Source organism: Copadichromis virginalis, linkage group LG1 (assembly GCF_057382275.1).
Source record: "Copadichromis virginalis isolate Kocher_CV1m ecotype Utaka linkage group LG1, C_Virginalis_male_GT1.1, whole genome shotgun sequence".
Classification (NCBI taxonomy): domain Eukaryota; kingdom Metazoa; phylum Chordata; class Actinopteri; order Cichliformes; family Cichlidae; genus Copadichromis; species Copadichromis virginalis.
Window position 1 is genome coordinate 4,835,957 of NC_140618.1, and position 23,184 is coordinate 4,859,140.

At 41.8% G+C, this 23,184-nt stretch overlaps 1 protein-coding gene across 3 annotated transcripts in view; it reads right to left on the reverse strand.

Moving 5' to 3' along the window:
- LOC146718182 (protein MTSS 2-like) overlaps window positions 1-23,184 on the reverse strand; it is a 76,867-nt gene that overhangs the window by 11,911 nt on the left and 41,772 nt on the right. For 2 of the 3 annotated variants that reach the window (XM_085432540.1, XM_085432405.1), the window contains exons 4-10: window positions 10,502-10,586; window positions 9,586-9,677; window positions 8,475-8,549; window positions 3,882-4,039; window positions 3,177-3,284; window positions 2,990-3,087; window positions 138-414 (exon numbers count right to left, since the gene is read on the reverse strand). In XM_085432540.1, the coding sequence (XP_085288666.1) occupies window positions 138-414; window positions 2,990-3,087; window positions 3,177-3,284; window positions 3,882-4,039; window positions 8,475-8,549; window positions 9,586-9,677; window positions 10,502-10,586 (893 nt within the window). The remainder of the gene's footprint in view (window positions 1-137; window positions 415-2,989; window positions 3,088-3,176; window positions 3,285-3,881; window positions 4,040-8,474; window positions 8,550-9,585; window positions 9,678-10,501; window positions 10,587-23,184) is intronic. The other variant, XM_085432477.1, reaches the window with a different exon arrangement.

Consider the following 23,184-nt stretch of genomic DNA (forward strand, 5'->3'; position numbering starts at 1 on the left):
TTAAAATAGAGACCAAAAATTTTGTGTCATTGTCTTTTTCAGGCTGTGCGTGTGTCATTGGAAGCCAGCAATTTAAGCCACAGTAACTCTGAACGGGTCACATAAATAATGTAAATTTGTCCATGAGGCATTTGTACCTGACTAGTGATGTCTGAGGGCATAGGTGAGGGTGGCTTGGAGTAGATGTTGGCATCCTGGGACACGAAGCCCGAATCATGTGAGGACACACTGCTGAGGCGGTGGGCAGCAATGCCCCCCGGTGGTGGAGGCTGGTGCGGCAGGCTGCTGCGGTAGCGACAGGAGGAGGAGGATGATGAGGTGGGCGAGTGGGGCAAGGAGCCTCCGCCACCAACACCACCACTACCACCTCCCCCTGACGAACGGGAGGCACTACTGTGGGTGCTGTTTACACTGCTGTTGGGGGAGGAAGGTGTAGAGGAGAAGGGAGGGGGCAGAGCGATGGAGGTGTGAGGAATGTGGAGGTGATGATTCCCAGCGTAGAGCGAAGGCAGTATCAGAGAGAGACAGCATGATTAGAGAAGTAATGGTGGAATTCAGAGAGAAGAAGTGGGGTTGGTTGTTGTAGAAAGTGATAGATTGACAATTAAAGGAAGTGTTGGAAGTTCGTATGATGGGTTGAAGGACCAAGAGGAGTTTACAGCAAATCGTTGGTTCATCAGGTCAGTGAAAACCCGCAGTGCGATGCGCAGTAAAGCCACACACCAGGAACAGTTAAAAGTAGAGACCCGCAACAAAATCAGGTAAGCAAAGATCCAGCAGGAGAGAAAGAGGGCAAATCACATGAATGCACACAAACAAGACACAAGTAATAGAAGATAAGTGAAAAAGAGTACACAGAATGGCAGTTATTTTGAGTGGAAAAGTGGGAAAGAAAAGGACAGGAGGGGGTAGACAGAGGGTGTGTAAACTTAGAAGGATCCAGCACACACACATCTATACACACAGTAAACACTGAAGACAAAATGCTGTGAATCCGCTTCACATGCACTGACACTCATACAGTTTGCTTCACAGAACCATAGAAATCAGTTTGTAGTCTTTTGAAAGTATTTAGTTTTGTTTATGCATTTGGCTTATAAAAGAGAGGCTGTCATAACTTATCTTAAGGCCAAAGTCCTAGATTCTTTATTATCATTTATTTATAATGCTGTTCTGTCTGAAGGCAGTGCTTCTGCTGAGGATGACCCAATCATCAAAAGCTTGTTGAAGCACCAACTTCATCAGATGTATAAATGACGTCTTGATGCATTCTCAATCATCCAGGAAAGTAAATCTCCAAAAGTTGATTCTGTTCATCTGGACGTAGCGTTTTGTGGGAGAAACGTTTCGTCACTCATCCAAGTGACGTCTTCAGTCTCAGCTGACTGCAGGTTTCCCCAATCTTATAAACAGTACATTTGCATAATGACTGAAACCAGCCCACTGAAGGAACAATGGGCTGGGAGGTCAGTTCCTTAATCTTAATCATGCAAATTCTCATGACCATTGATCAACAACCACTGACTAAAACATCTGAGTGACCTCACTGGAGGATGAACATCTGACTCTCATCATCCACTGGAGCACAAACTGGGTGTCATCAGGACACTACAACACAGAGCGAACACCATCCCCACTGACACAGCAGCCAGGGAGGCAGAAGAACAGCACATCAAGAAGGCCCTGAGTAAATGTGGTTATCCCAGCTGGACTTTTGTCAAAGCTGGAAAGGCACCTAAAGAAAGCTCCAGCCGATCCAGGAGAGAAGGACAACCGCTCCATAAGCGAAAACCTGTAGTGATCCCATATGTGTCAGGAGTATCAGAACAGTTGAGACACTTTTTTTTTTTTAACACCGGGTTTCTGTGGCTTTTAAACCCCAAAACACGCTGCGCCAAAAACTGGTCCACCCCAAGGATCGGGTCCCCCGAGTAACATAGTGTACGCTGTTAAGTGCCAGGAGGATTGGCAGGATTTATACATCGGGGAAATCAAACAACCTCTGGCGAAGCAGATGGCACAACACAGAAGAGCTACCTCGTCAGGCCAGGACTCTGCAGTCTATTTACACCTACAGGCCAGTGGACACTCTTTCAATGATGAGGATGTAACATCCTGGACAGGGAAGAATACTGGTTTGAGCGTGGAGTCAAGGAGGCCATTTAAGTGAAAAGGGAAAGACCGTCTATGAATCGAAGAGGGGGCCTAAGGGTACATCTTTCGCCATCTTAGAATGCTGTGATTGCAGCCATTCCCCAACTCTCTGTGAATGGTACTCATGGCCATTGATCAGTGGGCTTTGATCAGTGGTTGTTGATCAATGGTCATGAGAATTTGCATAATTAAGATTAAGGAACTGACCTCCTAGCCCATTGTTCCTTCAGTGGGCTGGTTTCAGTCATTATGCAAATGTACTGTTTATAAGATTGAAACCTGCAGTCAGCTGAGACTGAAGAAGTCACTTGGATGAGTGACAAAACGTTTCTCCCACAAAACGCTACGTCCAGATGAACAGAATCAACTTTTGGAGATGTATAAATGACCTTTCATTTCAACAGACATTTGGATTTAAAGAGAAACATCCTTTTTTCTGATGCCCTTTCAACTACCTTAACAATCAACCTTTCACTCAGCATTTTCTAATTTGCTGGCTAAGTTTACTTTTTAATATTTTTCAGTCAGTTTTTGGCAGTCATCATGTTTTAATGGCCATGTTAAAGCTATATGTGGTCCAGTTTGATCAGTCCAATAGTTATGCAGAATCACCACAGCCTGATTATGAAGGAACATTTCTGGGGTTAAATGAGTAGCTCTATCACCCATAGACAGTTGTTTTTCGGGGACTGCACAGAATGTAATGACAGACTGACATGTAGACAAAACGACTGACAATCACACTGACATATAAACATCAAGGATGGCTCCTCTTTCTGATACTCAGAACACTGCCTATGTGTGTATGGATAAGAGTGTATTTGTGTGTGAGTACCTGCACATGCTGCTCTTGCGTGAGCCAGAGCTGCTTGGGGATGACGGAGGGGTCTGATAGGACCAGCTGTAATCGGACCCCTTTAGATCTTTAATCACCTGAGAGAACGTGTAGGAGTCAGAGGTTTGTCTTCTATTTGTTTCTGTCTTTGTGTATTCTGGATGTCATGTTTGCGTATGCTTTTCACCTGTTCACTGGCAGGGGGCAGTTTGTGCGGATCAGTTGTCAGCACAGTCAGGTCATCAATGATGGCCTGGAGATGGGTGATCTCGCCCAGCATAGCAATCTCTCCATTCTTAAAACAAGATAGAAAACATTTTTACTTTTTCTTTTACACTAAAGTCCAAAAATTCTCAGTGTACAGGTTCCACAACAACCATAACACAGTTAATTATACTCAAAGCTCTAGTTATTTTTATGTATGATTATTTTTCGTGATATAATTAAACTGTAAATTAGGTACTGTAAGCAAAGCAGTTTAGTTTCTTGTCTTTATAAAGATAATGTGGTTGACGTGTCAGTACGACACAAAGTAACAACTCATTTTACACGTTTTTGCTTTACATTGTTTATAAATTAATGGTTTTCTGCAAGATAAATGTTATACTGATGCTATTCTTTAAAGTGTCTCCCATCAGTACAGCCCAAGGTTGTTCATTTTAGCCTTATAGTTTTGTAGCTAAATACATGTGTTTTTTTTTTTAATGGGGCAATATCAAACAATGGCCTCTGGCATAAGGGTTCAAATACAGTAATTATCAGTGGAGCTGTTCAGTGAACATGCTTCTCTGTACGGCACTTCAAAAGTTACTTTAGACAGTGCTTGCCCTCATCTGTCCATCTTTCCTCCTGCTGTTAAAGTCTATCACATTTCCTCCATATGTGTCCTCACCACAACTGGCTGAAGGAAACCAATGAAGGTGCAGAAGCGACCCCTCTCCTCCACCAGGGCACGGCGCACCGCCTGCTTCTCAGTCTCCTCCATCAGCAGGCACATGTCGGTCACATCCTGCATGGCACTGTCGAGCTGTGGCTGCAGGTCCCCTCGCCCTGGGTGGGAGAAGGCGCAGCAGTGGGTGAGAGACGTTTATCAAACGAGAGAGCAGAGACTGACACAGGAAGGTAGAGGTTTTCATCAGAGGGTGAAAATGAAAAAGGAAAGAAAGATGGAGGTGTGGAAAAGTGTTAATGTAACTAAATGTGGATATCTCTCATAATCCAGGAGTTCATCCAACCGCTAGTACAGATTATAAAATTTTGACCAAGACAAAAAAAAGCAGCAACTTGTTTATGTGTTTGTTTTTAAGCTATTTTAGCTCTGTATTTGTTCTAATGTTAATGTGCAGTAGTCAGTTTCCTAACTTTTCGCTAAAAGTTTTGCTAAAAATGTAATGTTATCATATCTGTTGTAACTATACTGCAATACCTTGATAATAAAAGCTTAAATATAAGTGCATATGTAATCTGAAAAAAGATTGCTATCTCTAAAAATACATCAAATGCAGTAAATGGAAAGCAAGACATGAAAATTTCTTTGTAGTTTTACAGCATGTAAGAGCAGAATGAGGAACAAAATGGCAGAGATAACAGACGAGGAGGGGTAGCATGAGAGTCAGACTGAAGCCTGCAGTGTCACTACAAAGCTGATAGTAACAGCTACAAGTCATGCAGGAGTCAAGGAAGAAGTTCAGTTACATCATGCATTGTTAAAAGTGACACTACACGACAGCTAACTACAGACGCTGAGCTCTAATCTGTCACGAGGGGCAAAACTTGTTTAGGAAGCATTGGAGCTAGTTCATGTAGTTTTTAAAAAGGTCATGGTTACAAGTTTCATTAGTTTCAATGGAGAATTAAAAGCTAAACCCCAGTTGACCATTTAGGTGTAATAAATAAACTGTCATGTTGTTGTTGGCTCAGTAGAATGATGCCCATTACAAGCAAGGCTGGATTGCCCACTGGGCACAGTATGTAACTATTCAGGTGATCCGAAAGGTTGAGGTTCAAAATGTGACATTCAATTTGTGGTAAAAAGACTACAAATAATTATGTTTGTGCAGAAAGGTCAGAAGTATATTTTAACCTATAAATTAACATCACTTAACAACATTGCTACCCCACCTCATGAATCACCGGTCACAAAAAAATCTCAATATCAGTTGTTTCAGGCAAATTAAAATTTTCTGACTGAAACCTTCCAACATCAAAATGCATGATCTTCTACAATGACCCTAACACGTCTGCTCTGTAGAAGATAATGAAAGTTTTTTATCATTTTTTCTGTGTTGATTTAAAGCTTTAAATCTTCAAATCTGGTCATGCAGACTTTTGAACATTGTCTGGTTTCTCTGGCACCAAAGGAGGAATAAAATATGGGAAATTCAACACAAATACAAACGTCAGTTTTTCCGTTGGCCACTGGGCAAACTGTTTTCTGCACATTTTCTGCACACAGACTAGAATGGAGGACTTAGCTGATTAAAATGAAGAAAACAGACTGAGAGTGATGCAGTTCAGGACACACACAGCACGTGTTTCATGTTTAAACTAGAGTGGCACCAGCCTAAAAGCACCTGTGTTGTAATGGGGCCTCAGATAGAAATTTGGCTTTAAGGCTTTATTATTTCAGCTTGCAATGTGCTTATATGGTGTACTTGACAAAATAATTGTATGCTAATTACATTACCATAAACTCATAACTAATTAATAACAATTTATGCACCGAGAGCGAGTTAAATTAAACAAAAGCCTACAGCTTATTATGGGAGTCCCTGTGGTGGGTTAATCCAGCCCTGATAAGGTTCTCTCTATTCCCCTTAAGTCTGCTTACATGACTATTTCATTATGAAAGACAATTTCCTGATATACCCCCAAAACTTTTCCATGACCTCAAATTTAGTAATAATCACTGCCTGCAGGCAAATGCTGGAAATTTAAAAAGAAAAGGATGTGATGCGGTAGAGCAGCGAGCGGCAGGCTGATACTTACCCTGCATCTCTATAGAAATACCAGAGGGGAGGAGAGACAGAAAGACGTAGCAGTGAGAGGGGGAGACAGAAAAAAAGGAAGCAAAGTAAGGAAAGAGAAAGGAAACAGAGAGAGAGTGACAGGGGCGGGGAGAGCAGAAATAGCAGAACTCATTGTTAGGGTTAGTACAAGGAAGCCATCACAAGACAGCCACAGTGCCAAATGTTAGAGCAAAATAACACAGCTGCAACCAAAAGTTCAATCCAGAAACAATAATATCCTCAAGCATCAGCTGCGATGGGGCTTATCAGACACAGGAACAGACATTGCACAGTTTAACTGTTAATCTAGTCCTGTTAAAGGATAGTTTAGGTTTTCAAAAGTGGAGCTGTCTCATTTTGGAGATGCACCCAGGTATGCAACATTGTGGAAACATTGTGCCAGTGTGGAAGAGATCAGCATCAAAACGTATTTTAGCCACATGAACTCTCATGTCATGTGAACTAGAATGTCTGATGGCTTTAAACATTGCATGGATAGAAGTTCAGACTGAGGACTAAGGAGAAAGGGCAGTGTGACGTCGCGGTATGCTTTTGTACTTTTTTAAAAAACACATTTTGCTGCTGACCCTTGAAAGCAGGACTTTGCTTATCTGTTACACTGGTAACTTTTCAGTTACAGTACATACAGTAGGTGTGTGATAACTTCTACAATAGGTAACGCACTGACTACTGTGAAGCGCCTCATACAAACCCCCCGTCAAAGATATCAGACTATCGTTTTAAGATAATTTCTTATATTACCCTTGTTTTATGTGAGAAAATGACATCTCTAAGCATATAACTTGCATTCAGATTCACAGTCACTGGGTTGCTTTTGAAGGTGTGGACTTCCTAAAGAAATCAGGCTAGAAAAAACTGACATGATCATGACGGGACTTTTTATCAATACAAACGAAATCTTTAGTGAGAAACAAACTGAAAACTAAGATTCATAATTTATATTAAATAGTAGCCTCTCTAATATACATTATTGCTTCACAGGAAACCTCTGAAGACAGGCTGAATTTAAATTCTTCTTCTTTTTTCACTGATTTTGATCATATATGATTTGAAGCAAAAAAAAAACTTACCAATTTAAATGGTGCAAACTTTTTTGAGGTACCAGTATCAACATTATCATTATTATTATTGTTATCACATTACCAACATTCTAAGCGTTTGTTCACAGCAAACCTCTCAATTTTTTATTTTTTTTTGCTTTCCATAGGGGCGCATTTTTCGCCTTACAAATACTGTTTACTCTGTTTCCAACATACTAATGTGCTTACAAGCCATTCTCCCTAAACAGAATTTAAAGATTAAATAACTGTTTCCTGTAAAATGTTAACTTTTTTCTTTTTCTGTTTCAGTCCATTAGTTGTGTTTGTGCCAGCACAGCACAACAAACACAGCTAGCCTCATCCAACTACTGCAGTAATAAATGCTAATGCAAACCCCACCTAACTAAGTAAAGAGGAATGACATATTAACATATTGACTTGCTTTTCTGTTTAATAATTGTAAAGACAAAAATGATGGACTCTCACAAAGACTGCCCCAGGAAACTAAGTCCAAGAGTTACCTGTGCTTTGGACGACAATTTGTTTTCTTATTTTTCCCATGAGGCAATGCAACTGTAGGCTACGTAAAGGCTACCAGAGTGTGGAATACTACACCAGAGGACCTGACCTCTACAATATGGTAATGTAAACCCACCTGACACAGTCAGGCATGAGTTACTGTGCATATAGAAGGAAAAGCTCCATCATAGCTGTAGGAAAACATTTTGGAAGTTGTCCTCATGATGCAGGCTGAGAGACTGTAATGAGCGTGCAAAGTATTCATCAAAGCAAAATGTGGCTACTTTAAAGATACTTCAAATTGAAAGTGCATTTTGCTTTCCCCCCTCTCTTTCTACATAAATATACATTTAAATTCTGACAAACCCTTGAATGAGTGTTATATACTCATTCAAGGGTATATGTTTTATATAAAATATAAAACAACAATTTCAATAATGATAAATAATTATCTTGAAATATATTTTAGACAACTTGCATGTGTAAATTAATCTGCCTGGCAACTGAACGGAAGCAGCAGCAGAAAGAAACCAACAATTATTGGCTGCTGCCTCACTGGGTAAAGCGATTCAGGACAAATGAGAAAAGATCTGTAATTTTTCAGAACGCCACCAGATGGCAATATAAACTTATAACGACTCAAGTTACTGTTTGGATGATGCTCACGTAGTCTGTTATCAAGAGTGCCAGTCAGATACAAAATGGCTCATTTTTTGTGATTAACTGCAGCCTTACACTTACGATGTTGTGTTTAGATAAATAACAGTAGGAACAATGAACTGGATATCTAAATATATTTACAGCTGCAATACATAAAACACACAAACAGCACTTTACAAGAACTGTCTGAGTGACAACCATGAGCCTGAGCTTGACTGTTAGACAGCTGATCGTTACCTTTACGAGCCTTCTTCTGCAGTTTCATGGTGTCAGATGATTTCTTCTTGATCTCGTGACGTGACCTCTTGTACTCTTGACAGAGAATAAAGAGAGATGTTTTAGAAAAACGAATGCAAAAGCTGCTGAGCAAACTCATACTGTCTTGCATTTCCAATAATAACTCAAATAGAAACAATATTAACTTTCAGGAACCGAAACCACCAAGAGGTCAGCGAAACACTGATTATTATGTTTGGTTTCAGATGTACCCGCTCCCGTTTAGACACTGTTGTATACAAAGGTATAGTTTTAGAACCGAATGATGTGGAAGCAAATGTTTAAGTAAGATTACCTGTTTACTGCGGAAACACATATTAACAGGTAAATATCCTGTTTATATTGACAAAGGCTAGTTCTACTCCTGCATATGAACATACAGTTTGGTTTGGGAAAAATTTTCATGGTGTCAGGTTTCAGTCTGATCATAGTCTGAGTAGTATGGTTTATGGAATGAGGAAAAGACAACATGTATTTGGCACAATGATATCCTAACAACACTGGCTTTGTCTTTTTTAAAGCATTTGTAAAGAATGACCAGCGCACAGAGCAGGAAGTGTCCCGGCTACGTCAGAAGCCCCAAAACATGCTTTGCCTCAAAGTTTAGGTCAACTATCTGACACCCTGGCAGTGGGACAGATAATGGAACAGATAACTTGATGAGAATACTTCCTTGGCATTTTCAGACATGATTCTTTGGCTGTTTGACAGTTAGGACATCTGCAGGCATTACTTTTCCAGCTGCTGGGGTACAAGCTTACAAGGAGTGACGATGAGCAGGTAAAGAGGAGCGTAGCTCTAAGAAGCTGCAATGTGATCAAGGTAGGCATACACGCCACATGCAGCGCTGCTGAAACCTCATTTTAAAATGGTGTGCAGAGTTTGCTTTTTCTGTTCACTGCTAGCCTGTGCTAGCATAGCAATGGTGCAGCCCAGCTGATCAAACATTTGCCCTTCTGTTAGAGCCGTACATAAGCAGTACACTTAAAGCTACTTCAGCGGTGAGGATATGGGGTTAGAATTTAGTGATGTTGAAGTTGAATGAATAAGCAAATCTGGGATGTCTGTGTACCTTTGGCGTGATCCTTATCCAGCTGGTTGGCTGTCTTTTTCCAGTCCTCAATCTTGTCCTGAAGAGGAGTGATAAGACTCTCCATCAAAGCACTGTGGGAGAGACAAAGAAGTAGATATTTGAATGCAAGTTAGATGCACTGGCAGTATTAGAGACAGTGAGCAGGGATTCATTAAATAGTTCCTAAGTGTGACATTGTGACAAATGACTGGTTTAATGTAAACCTGCAATATTCAGATCTCCACAGAACAGTGCAAAAAGTACAAAACATATTTCTGAAAACATGTTAATGTATACATCACCTCCACCTATTGTTCTACTTCAGAATTTTAGTAACTGGACATTTTCCCACAACATGTCCACACATGCATACACATGTGATACACATGCTCAAATATTAAGATAAATGCATGACTATTACGACATGTGTACATCTTTTATGTAAAGCCACACAAGAGCTTGAAGATAAATCATTCATCAAAAACCCCGTCATTACCACAGTCATAGATCATTATCGCCATTACCATCATCATCAGCGTAATAGCTTTTGCTGTGGAAAAGTCATTAGAAAGTAGAAAAAATGAAGATAAAGGCAAACAATGGTTGAAAGCAGACTCTGGTGAGGTTTCCAGAGCGGTTTGCATTGTGTGCCATAGCTATATTTATTTACAGCCACTTCAATATGGATAGACAGACCAATGTTCCTAATGGAGTCCATATTGCTGTCAAGAAAACCTCACCAAACATGTGCCCCATCATAAAACAAAGTCAGCTTTACTTGGAAATACACACATAGTTGAGCATTTTCTGACTTCTGAAAGATCCTGATGGGCTGCAGTTTAGGATCAGAGGAAAAAGTTACAGAAGGGAACAAATTCCTACTTGAAATAAGGGAGCTTGAAGGATAATTTCTTACTTGGTGAACTGACGAAGTTTGGCCTCAATGCTGCGATGCCTCATGCACATCCTGGTCAGAGCTGATCCGATATCTCTGGTTGCCCCTGGAAAACCAAACCAGGATCTTATTGTGAAGCATAAAATCTCCTAGTAAATTTACCACAAAGACCTCTTTTTTCTGTTCCACAAAAACATAGATCACAAAGCTGTGATCAATATTTACGTTACAGCTCGCTGTGTGCTGTGTAATGTAATGCAGTTAAAAGCGCTGCATCTTTCAAACACACGAACAGCTACACAGACTTTGTATTATTTTACCTCCAGCCAGTGTTTACACAAGACACCGATCTGCCTCGTGTAGACACTACGCGCACACCCCGGCTTCATCCAAATAAAGCAGTGTCTTGTGAGTGTGTGTGTATCCTGTGCAGGGACCCAGTTTCGTGAGTAGCTAACCTGCAGCTGTAAACAGCAGTCTATTTTAAGGCAGTAGATCCATGTGGAAAAAGTTGACCTCAGAGTTTAAGTCAATTTAAGTGATGGCAGAGACTGCTAACTTCCAAACAAGGTGCTCAGATCTGTTGCCGCTGCGCTACAGGTGGAAAGCCTGCACAAGAAAAGTGATTAAAGCTTTATTCTCAATGCTTTAAATGCTACGCATTTAAAGACTTTTAAACAGAAGTCAGGCTTATATAGTATACCTTACCTAGAGAGACCATAATCTCTACTGCCAGTGAAATGTATATAGCAGAAAATTCAGATTAAACAGCAACCAAATGGGATTTCCTCCTGTTTATCATACGGGCTTAGGCTGGCTTACAAAGCAATGTGCAGGGGGAGTACAGCAGGAGGAAGGGCATTAATCTAATATGTTCTTTTTAACATTTTCATCCAAAACTGGAATTATAATTTCCAAATAAAAAGGAAATTTTCAACCAATGCCCACGTTTACTGGAACTTTACTTCCACTTAGCTTTAATTTCACCATATAAAACACATAATTTTGTAATTGTAGAAATATTCTTCATTTGCACTCTGCCTGTCTGTGTCCTGCATTTGGGTGCTCACCTATGCACACTCCACATGACAAAATGATTGAAATTACTTATTAGTTAAATATATATTAGTTAATATTGTTAAATATTAGTTATTTAACAGCCCTGAACTTTTCTAGACCTTACCTAAAGGAACTGCGTGTCAGGATATGTCTAACAGAGTTGAACTGAACATTCATCAGGACCATGCAGCAGTCTCTCAAAGCGGGCGTGTTCTTATGCAGTGCAGAATTTGTTAGCAAGACACAAAAACGTTGGTACAGCAAACTTTTTGGAGTCAGTTTGATCATGTTTGAACAGACTTGAGCTGCATGCAGATCAACTGTGAAGAGCTTTTAAAAAAACTGAATGCACTCTGAATGCAGTGATGAGTGGCCCGAAGTGAAAACTGGTTTCACTAGATGCCCCAGAGTTTAGCTGGCTCAGTCGATAGTTTATGGTTTGTCAGACTGATGGTCCACTGAATTTGCAGTGAGTAAGTCATGTGTCCTGCCTCCCGCACACTCCATCCAGGCAGCTGTCTCATCTAAATCTGAGTGCTTCTGGTACACTTAAATGAACTCTCTCCTGTTGCTTCCTAGATGTGAGAAATGTGAACTTTGGACAGTCTCCAACCTAATCTCCTGATACCCTCTGAAGTTCATGTGTGAAAACAGCTTAGGGTGATGATGAGGCAGTTAAGCTTTGGAAAGTTGGGTTAGAGTTTTTAAAAAGTGAAATGTATATTTTAAGGAATAAAATTCCTGCTGTTTCCTGCTCAAAGGCAGACATCCACGTCACCACTTCCACCACAGTGGCCTCAGCAGCTTTAAACCTTTGACACACAAACTAGTCTAGAGTACCCCATAATTACCAGGGAGTGTGGAGACCTCCTTTGCAGTCAGTTAAATCTGCATTACCTACTACATTTGATTTCACAAAATCAGTGTTATGTGGGTTCCCTTCTGTTCTAATATGAAACAATGATTTGGTGCTATTCTCGTCTGATCAATCTAATGCCTTGCTCATGAGCAGTACAGTGGTAATTAGTATTGTTCATTTAATTTCCTCACCAGATAGTCAGCAGATTCAAATCAGCAACCCCATTGATTAAAACAACCACAAGGCATATACTCAGATGTATCAGGCATACATCTGAGCATATGCCTTGTGCCTACCACACAACCACACACTCACAAACGCCAAACCACACACATGGACTCTCTCCCTCTCTCTCTCTCTCACACACACACACACACACACACACACACACACACACACACACACACACACACACACACACACTGTGTTGTTCACAACCAGAGAGAAGTGCGCCATTCATAATTAGCAAATTCCTCCCTCACGCCTCCTGTTCTACCCGGCAACCATTCATTAAAGCAGCGACACCCACCCCCAAACACACACACATTCATAGACACATACACACATACTAAGAATATAAAAGTGTACAATGTGCACGTTGAGCAGTTATACAACTGAAGGAGTAGTTTGAACTGTGCCTGCCGAGAATGTGATCTTACCCCAGATCAGTGAGTGGATCTCAAGTGAAACTAATGAAGAGTGTCGGTGTGTGATAGTTCGTGTCGAAGGAAAAATGAAGATTTGGGAAAGAAATGAGAGAGGACGAGGTGGAGGAGAGATGAGAGGGAATGAAGACGAAAAGGGTCGCTTTGCACATTTTAATGAGCTCACTGCTGGAGTGAGAACCACGGGACTGGAGTTACAGCCAAGTGTGTGTGTGTGTGTGTTTGATCTCTACATTTATGATGGTGCTCTTCCTGTTTGTCTGTTATTACCAGGCCTCTCAGACTCCATAGGAGATCAACAACTAGACAAAAAAACTGTAACTACTCACATCTGGAATCCAGCTACTGTGTCTGTCCACATCCAAGTCAGTTTTCGTTTTCTCCGAAGCCAAATCACCATGTTAACTTGAACCAAAAGAGGAACTAACAAGACTCAAACCACACTGAACATACTTATCTTTTGATTTGCTTCACCGTTTATGAATTGCTGTATGTGAATGAGGATTACATAATTGTACACACACTGTAGGTGTGTTCAGCTGTGATCATTAAAGGCAAAAAGCAAAAAAAAAAAAATAATAATAATAATAGTGTATCTATAGTCTGCTTTTAATAATATGTGAACAAGAACAAAAGTTTTTAAGGAAAAAGCCACAGCCCATGAAATTTTTTTTTACTTTACAGCCTGAGAATATATTTTTCAGAATTACAGTTTTTTTATGTTTGTTATTTTCACATAATTGGAGTGCACCAGTTTTCAGAGATAACCCCCCCCCCCCTCTCTGTATGTCTGTCCTGCAGCGGGGTGGGACCGCCTCCTGGGACATGCGACCTTACTTGTTTTCCTTCATGTTCCCTTCAGTCACTCTCCCTTTCCTGCTTTTGATATGCTTCCTGGCTGCAAAGTGCTCTGTGAATATACTGTACAGAGGGATAAAAAAAGGATAAAAGAGTAACAAATCCACTTTTGGAATTTGGAGGGATGAGGTGAAAGTCACATGTTTGTCAGCCAAGAGACTGTGTGTGTGTGTGTGTGTGTGTGTGTGTGTGTGTGTGTGTGTGTGTGCGCGCGCGCGCCGGGAGTCTGTTTAGGAGTTTTTGCTCGCTGAGGAGATTTATTTAAACTCACTTTTTTGTTCTCTTTTTTACTTGCTGGTTAGGGTCAGTAACCAAAACTTATTTCATTTAGGAAAGTACTATAAAACTAAATATTGTACTAAAAGTACTATATTGAGGAAAAAAATCATGCAGTAGGTTAAAATCTGCCCCTTTACAACACTGACCCTACATGCTGCAAAAAAGATGTTCACCTAGTAAGATTAAGGGTGGGCTTTCCATTCCATACACAAACCAAGTTTGTGTGACTCCCAAAGTTAAGTTTGTTTGCTAGTGTCAAACAAACTTGACTGATTAGGAAAAACTAGCCAGGGCAAAGTTAAGAGAGCTGTGCCATTGCCCACTTGGTTCATTTGGACTCAGGCTCAGTATGCATGTAAGCATGCAGTATGCAAGTGATGACTATCAGCACCCAAGTGCTTCCTCAACCACGGATGCCTCTGTAATTATGTTTCTGTTAAGGAATTCACAAATCTGTAGGGACAGTGTGTCACTGCTTCACTAATTAAGCCACAAAATGACAATAAAAATGGAAAAATAAATGAAAAAAATCATTTCAAATCAGCAGTCATGCTTGAATGCAGTACGAGGTATCCAGACCTACGATGAGTACTTCCTAAATGTGACATGAAGAGGTTCCTTATAAGTATTTATATGTGATTAATTGGAAGTAAGAGACTTGCGACTTTGAAAGAATGACCCTGAGGTCAGAAGAACTGGAGAAACCCACAGAGAGAGGCTAATGAATGGTAACTTCTGGTAGCTGCTGTTATTGTGTATATATTTATTTAGATTTAGATTTCTTCATACATTCTTATATAGTTCTATATTGTGTATTGTGTATTTTGTTGTACAGTTATTTTATTTTCAACTTTAATTTATATATTTTATCTTATTCTTCCCAGTTAAATTTACCCTTCATTCTAATTTGTGTTGTACAGTTATTTCATTTTTAACCTTAATTTATATTTTATTCCTTCCTAGTTAAATTTACCCTTTTTAATTTTTCATATTTATTTCCTATCTTATTCATAGCCTTTCCTTTTTTGTTTTCTTTAGGTCACGAGCAGTTGTCCAAGCATTTCACTACATATCGTACTGTGTATGACTGTGTACGTGACAAATAAAATTTGAATTTGAATTTAACCTTGTACTTTCTCAGATCTAAAAATAATTTAACTTTTATACAATTAAAAATTAGAAACCTGTTATTTTATTATTTTATTACTATCCACAGCAAGCAGGTTACTTACATTTGGTTTGTTAGTACAGTAACCAGTCAAACTAAAGAACTGACTAGTCTGCTGATATGGCCTCTGGGGCTCAGGGTTCCAGAGTAACCAAATGATAAATGGGGCCGGACTTCCTGTTCAGTTACAAATGCAGATAAAAAAGTAATAGTTTCAAGATTGCATTTGGACGAGCTTCTCTCTTTTATCTCAGTGCATTTTCCCTGAATGCAACCAAATCCTGTTCATACACGATTGCTCCCAGGAGCAAAATATTGCTCTTTGCATACAGATTTAGTTTATTCATATACAGCTAACTATTTATAGAGAGCGGTGATATCCTGCCGCCTGATTGTTAATCATTACAAAAAGTAATAATTAACAATATACACACATATATATATATATATATATATATATGTGTGTATCATAGCAGCTGGATAGCGTAGTGGTTAAACTACACGCCTTTGGAACAGAGGATCGCAAGTTCGATTCCTGCCTGGGGCGTCTGTATCCAGTAAGGGTCCTAAGGCTAGACCCCCTATGCTAAGCAAGCCTACCGCAGACATGAGCGAGACAGATAAATATGAAGGCATGCCGGCTCGGACGTCGCCCGGATCAACAAGGTCCGCGTCAGGTGTTGAGGAACCAGGGCACCCTGACGAAAAGTGGGCTACTGGAACAAGAAGGCATCGGTGGGCAAGGGACGAAAACAGGGCGTTGTTGGAATGCTACTACGCAAGTAACCCCGGCGGAAGGGGCTACATGAATAGGATGAGGGACCTATGGATTCTTCGATACCCAACATCCACAATGACGGCGAAACAACTAGTAGCTCAGTGTTCCAACATTCGAAAGAAGGGACTGCTCTCACAGCTAGAGATTGACGAGGTACAACACAAATGCTACGGCAAGGAGGAGTCAGGACGCCAGGTCAGGGGGGAGATATCATCACCCCCACCCGAGATTGGGTACATAGCCCCAAGTGCGATAGGAGAAGGATCGTTGAGTGCGAGAGGAACTGACCTGAAAAATAGGATCATGGCCAAGCTTGAAACCTGGATCCCCCGTAGCCGGTTACCAAGATTACGTGAAGTACCCTCAGAAGGTCTGCTAGATGATGTTAATGCAGCACTACGGGCAATACCTACAACCACGATTACCGACACTAACAAGCTGATCTACAATACGGCAGCAGTGATCAGTGAGATGCTTGGCTACAAGTTGAACAGCCACAAGGGGCAGTACCCTCCATGGAGAAGGAGGCTAGAGGGCAAGATCAAAGTAGCACGGAGGGAGGTTAGCCAACTAACGGAGTTGCAGAAAGGTGCGACAAAGAAGGTGCATAAGAAATACAGCAAGCTGTCCATACCTGAGGCCTTGGAAACTGCCAAGCAAAGACTCACAGCCTTGGCCAGCCGCTTGAGGAGGTACACCAGAGAGATAGAAGGCAGGAGAATAAACCAGCTGTTCTCCACAGAACCAGCAAAGGTGTACTCTCAGTGGCAAGGGAACAATAAGAGAACAGCACCACCAAGGCTGGAGACGGAGCAATACTGGAAGAGCATATGGGAGAAGGATGCAACCCATAACGGCAATGCTCAGTGGCTAGAGGATCTGAGGGCAGACCACAGCGACCTCCCTGAACAGGGTCCAGTAACCATCACAGTGGCAGATATCCAAGAAAGGGTCTCCAGTATGAAGAGTTGGACAGCACCAGGGCCCGACATGGTTCACGCCTACTGGCTGAAGAAGCTGACTGCACTCCACGAGCGTCTGGCAGCACAAATGAACCAGCTGCTAGTTAACGAAAGACACCCGGAATGGCTAACTGAAGGCCGGACGGTCCTGATCCCCAAGGACCCCAAGAAGGGACTGGTCCCCTCCAACTACCGACCAATAACCTGCCTCAGTACTACATGGAAGCTCCTGTCAGGCATCATATCGGCTAAGATGAACAGGCACATGGGTCAATACATGAGCGGGACACAGAAAGGAATTGGCAAGAATACCAGAGGTGCAAAACACCAGCTACTGGTAGACAGAACAATCAGCCGAGACTGCAAGACCAGACTGACCAACCTGTGCACTGCCTGGATTGATTACAAGAAGGCCTATGACTCAATGCCCCACAGCTGGATACTGGAATGCCTAGAATTGTACAAGATCAATGGGACCCTAAGAGCCTTCATCAGGAACTCAATGGGGATGTGGCGTACAACACTAGAGGCCAACTCCAAGCCCATAGCACAAGTTATCATCAAGTGCGGGATCTACCAAGGAGATGCTCTGTCCCCACTGCTGTTCTGCATAGGCCTGAACCCCCTCAGTGAGATCATTAACAAGACTGGCTACGGATACCGACTACGGAACGGAGCAGTTGTCAGCCACCTCCTGTACATGGATGACATCAAGCTGTATGCCAAGAGTGAACGAGACATCGATTCACTGATCCACACTACCAGGCTATACAGCAATGACATTGGAATGTCGTTCGGACTGGAGAAGTGTAGTCGGATGGTAACAAAGAGAGGGAAGGTAGTCAGAACTGAGGGGATTGAACTACCAGAAGGCAACATTGCAGACATAGAGGACAGTTACAAGTACCTGGGGATCCCGCAGGCAAATGGGAACCATGAAGAGGCCGCTAGAAAGGCTGCAACCACCAAGTACCTGCAGAGGGTCAGGCAAGTCCTGAGGAGTCAGCTGAATGGTAAGAACAAGATCCGGGCCATCAACACATACGCCCTGCCCGTGATCAGGTACCCTGCTGGGGTAATAAGCTGGCCAAAGGAGGAGATAGAAGCCACTGACATAAAGACAAGAAAGCTCCTGACCATGCATGGAGGGTTTCACCCCAAGTCCAGCACCCTGAGGCTGTACGCTAAGCGGAAGGAAGGGGGCCGGGGACTGGTGAGTGTCAGCACCACAGTCCAGGATGAGACAAGGAACATCCAAGAATACATTGGGAAGATGGCCCCAACTGACCGAGTGCTCAGTGAATACCTCAGGCAGCAGAAACCCAAGAAAGAGGAGGGAGACGAGGAACCATCATGGAAGGACAGGCCCCTGCACGGTATGTACCACCGGCAGATAGAGGAGGTGGCTGATATCCAGAAATCCTACCAGTGGCTGGACAAAGCTGGACTGAAAGACAGCACAGAGGCACTAATCATGGCAGCACAAGAACAAGCTCTGAGTACAAGATCCATAGAGGCTGGGGTCTATCACACCAGGCAAGACCCCAGGTGCAGGCTGTGTAAAGATGCCCCAGAGACTATCCAGCACATAACAGCAGGGTGCAAGATGCTAGCAGGCAAGGCATACATGGAACGCCATAACCAAGTGGCCGGCATAGTGTACAGGAACATCTGTGCCGAGTATAACCTAGAAGTCCCGAGGTCAAAATGGGAGATGCCCCCAAGGGTGGTGGAGAATGACCGAGCTAAGATCCTGTGGGACTTCCAGATACAGACGGACAAAATGGTGGTGGCTAACCAACCGGACATAGTGGTGGTAGACAAACAGAAGAAGACGGCCGTAGTGATCGATGTAGCGGTTCCGAATGACAGCAATATCAGGAAGAAGGAACACGAGAAGCTGGAGAAATACCAAGGGCTCAGAGAAGAGCTCGAGAGGATGTGGAGGGTGAAGGTAACGGTGGTCCCCGTGGTAATCGGAGCACTAGGTGCGGTGACTCCCAAGCTAGGCGAGTGGCTCCAGCAGATCCCGGGAAAAACATCGGAGATCTCTGTCCAGAAGAGCGCAGTCCTGGGAACAGCTAAGATACTGCGCAGGACCCTCAAGCTCCCAGGCCTCTGGTAGAGGACCCGAGCTTGAAGGATAAACCGCCCACAGGGGCGTGCTGGGTGTTTTTTTTTTTTTTTGTGTGTGTGTGTGTGTGTGTGTAATGTAAATGAGTGTTGAATGACAATTAATGTTCTTTATATAACTCCTATATTTTTGTGCTTAAAACCTTGAATGGAGCTGATGATATGTATTCACACTTGAGGCAAAGTGAGCGCCTCCCTTGTAAATGGCAAAGTAACTGATCTTTATCACCTAGCAACTGACTTAACTGACAGGGTTGCTACGGTTTCCATGACAGCACAGATCTTGGCCTGTTGCTAAGGTCAAACTGTCTGCTGCTACGGAAGCGATTGTCTGAACTGCACTGCAAGAGAGAGAGACAGGAGAACAGAGTGGGAATACCAAACAGACACACAGACTGCAGTCACTCACTGGCACACAGTAACATCACTGTGAACACCGGAAAAGCGCTCAAAGCGGTGGGAACGGGAAGCGACACACCAGCACAAACATCGTTATTACATTAACTCGTTATTAGGGTTACCCCTGTTTTGTTAAGGAATGTGTCTGTACAGAGTGGAACAGAAATTGTATCACAACTGTTTTAGTTTTCAAATATAAGAGTTTATTTTCACAATCAAATAACCTTAACCCGTCACTGGTGATGGTTAGCATTTATAGCAAGGATGGGCAACTCCAGGCCTCTCTCACCCATCTCACCCTGGGTCAACACACCTGAATCAAATGATTAGTTCATTACCAGGCCTCTGGAGAACTTCAAGACATGTTCAGGAGGTAATTTAGCCATTTAAATCAGCTGTGTTAGATGAAGGATACATCTAAAACCTGCAGGACACCGGCCCTTGAGGCCTGGAGTTGCCCACCCCTGGTTTAAAGGGTAAATTAGGTTGGGGTTTAAAGGGTTAATATCCCTGTAGCTACAGTTTTTTTTTTTGACAATAATACTGTCATTCTAGATTTATATCAACTGGAAGAAAAAGAAATTCAGCAAGGCTTGATAAAGACTATAGCAACAAACAAATAATGAAACTATAGAAATATATCAATGCTTACCGCTATAAACACATAAAATTTTCCAGAGACGTTAAAGAAAGGTCTTTATAAAATGCAAACCCTTTAAAAGTATAACATTATTACTTATAAGCCATTTTACCTCTGCGGGTACAATGAGGTACTTTCTTTCAAAGTGTGGGTATATTTTCTAACTCCATTCATTGCATAAGATGGTAAATATACTGGCAGTTATAAGGTGCTTTCTAGTCTTCTTGATCCTTCATAAAGCTTTGAACTGTATGTGCCATTTAGCCATTCACGCACAAGTCATACAACACTTTATTGTATTCACACAAAAGGCAGGTGGAAGGACACTTCCAGTCTGGCAGAGATGGGAACTGAAACCCCCAACCTCCCCACTGTAGAAACACACTCTTCCTCTTGGCCACTAAACCCCATCTTGGAGTAATTGCAACTAATTCACTTGCACGTGCACACACACACACACACACTGTACATGCTGCTGTACACTGTTTCCTTCCCAGGAAAATCACTTCTTCTGCTCTGTAATGATAGCATCTCTCTCTCTCTGCTTCCCTTTTCTCTGGTTCTTTGCCTAGGGCATCTCTGGCCTTCCCACCAGTGCATCTCCATGGCAACTATTATCTGTACTTTTGCAGAGGGATTCATCAGTCTCTGGGTTTTCATTTGCTGTGCAATGCAAGCAAACCTGCAACTGTAATAAAGTGAATGGTAGTGATTGCTATGTATCTGTTTTACTTGGATAAATGCATCCAGCAGGCGTATGCACATCTTTCATGTTATGTGTGTATGCACTGGGTGTAGGCCTTTTTTCAGTTTCATATCAGGTGACAGGACTAAATGACAACTGTGTTTGGATTCTTCACTGTCAAATGGAAACACACACATAAAGACACACAGATGCATACACACAGAGACACAACTATATATGAAGCAAATGGTTTATTAGTTGTTCATTACTCACAATTAGTTCTTAGTGAGCTGAGGTTATGGTTGCATAATTACTCTTAAATTAACATCCTGCCACATGTCAGTCACTGGTATCTTTTGCTCCCACTGGTATCTGCTTCAATTGCTTGTGTTTCAGGTCCAATTAGTTTAATGACTTAGAACGACTATAATTATCTCACCGGTCATTACTAAAAGTTGCCACTCTAAGTCACAGCTTACACACGCACATTATTGTTTTGTTTAGTGTCGTTTTCACCTAAAAACAGCTGGTGACACACAAACTTGCAAAGAAAAATAAGAACATGAGTTATGATTAGTATTTGGTATTTAAACTTTTCTTAATGCTATCAGTACATCGTACTCTGTTCTCATCAACACTGTGTTTCTTGGGCCGAGTATGGCGCAGATTTAATGGATGGAAAAATACAACTGCTAAGCAAAATAGTTCTTCATATTATGGTGACATCTCCACCTTGACTACAGCTGATTGGTATGAAGGGGTCAAAGATGTGGGAAGAAAAAGTCTCTGGCGCCATTACACAGTGAACAAAAGTCACGTTAGACCCATGAATTGTCAATGCCATATCATATTCTGAGCATACCATCAAAGTTCCTTAATAGCTCATCAGCTCACGCTTTCTTGTTTTTGGTTTTTGTGAGTCTGAGGCCACTGCAGCTTTACAATTTCTGCCCTGTCCTGATAGGACCGTGAGCTGACTTCTCCAGTTTAAGGCCATTTACTTCAAGGCTGGACATGCTGTGTAACATAATACACAGCTTGTTGTCTTTATTATCTGGCTTCCAGATAGCAGATAAAGTTGAGCCTAATCTGGGCTGCTTTTGGGAATAAAGGCTCAGTTATAGGTTTGGTAACTGGTGTGCTGGCCAGATGTGGCCCAAGACACACCAGCCCATATATGGTAGACCTGTCACTGGGCTGAGGCAGCCAGACTCACTCTGAGTCAGTACCATCAGTAAAGACCAAATGTTGCCCACAAGAAACCTGCAGATGTGGGACACATTTGGACCAAACATTCATTTTTATCTGAGTCTAGTCCAGCAGTTTCGGAAACGCACCAGCTGGCACCAGTAATTATGCCACGCATACCTGCAATATGATAATATGTTTCAACATTGCAGACTTTGTTTTCTGGCTCTGCTGTTAAGAGACTGTCAAATATTACACAAGCAGCTAAAGACTTTTTAGCTGCTTCTGGTACTTTAATGAAGAACGAATCCTCCACATTTAGTCACAAGCAGCCCACATCCAAAACAAACAACTGCCTGCTGCTCCCATTCACTAATACATCATCTATTATGTGAGCCGTTTGGTTTGAAAACACTTAAAAAGGCAACTGCATCACTGAAACTTTTAGGGACTCTCATAAACTATACGCAATCCCTTAACCTTAGCTAGGTTGTACAAATGAAAACCAGTCAGAATGAGAAAAAAACCCCCATTTAGTTCACATTTCACATAATGTAATCTGAGAGAAAGGTTGTATTTGATTAGAGATCATTGCAGTTTTTATAATTATTTCCTAACTTTTTATTCCCTTAATGATAAGGGAATAAAAAGACATAATAAGACGTGTAAAGCGAGGAAAGCTGACACACTTATAGTCTGTTAAATTTAACCCGGCCAAGTGTTGTTAGTTATGCTGTAAATCCACTAAAGGCCACAGTCCATTAGCAGATTGCACATCCAAAGACACTGTCAGTAACCCTGACTTAGCTCAAAGGGTCAGCCACACATGAAGATGAAACACATAAACACATAAATATGACAACAAGGACTGAAGAAGAAAGACAATAAAAAAGCAATGCAATAGGTGATATACAGACGAAAAGGAATGTGCAGGATGACGATGCGTTTGTGTCTCAGGTGGCAAAACACAGAGGCAGGGTTAATGCTAGAGCAGGTGAGGCTGTGGTTGCCAGGGTTACAGACGTCTGCAG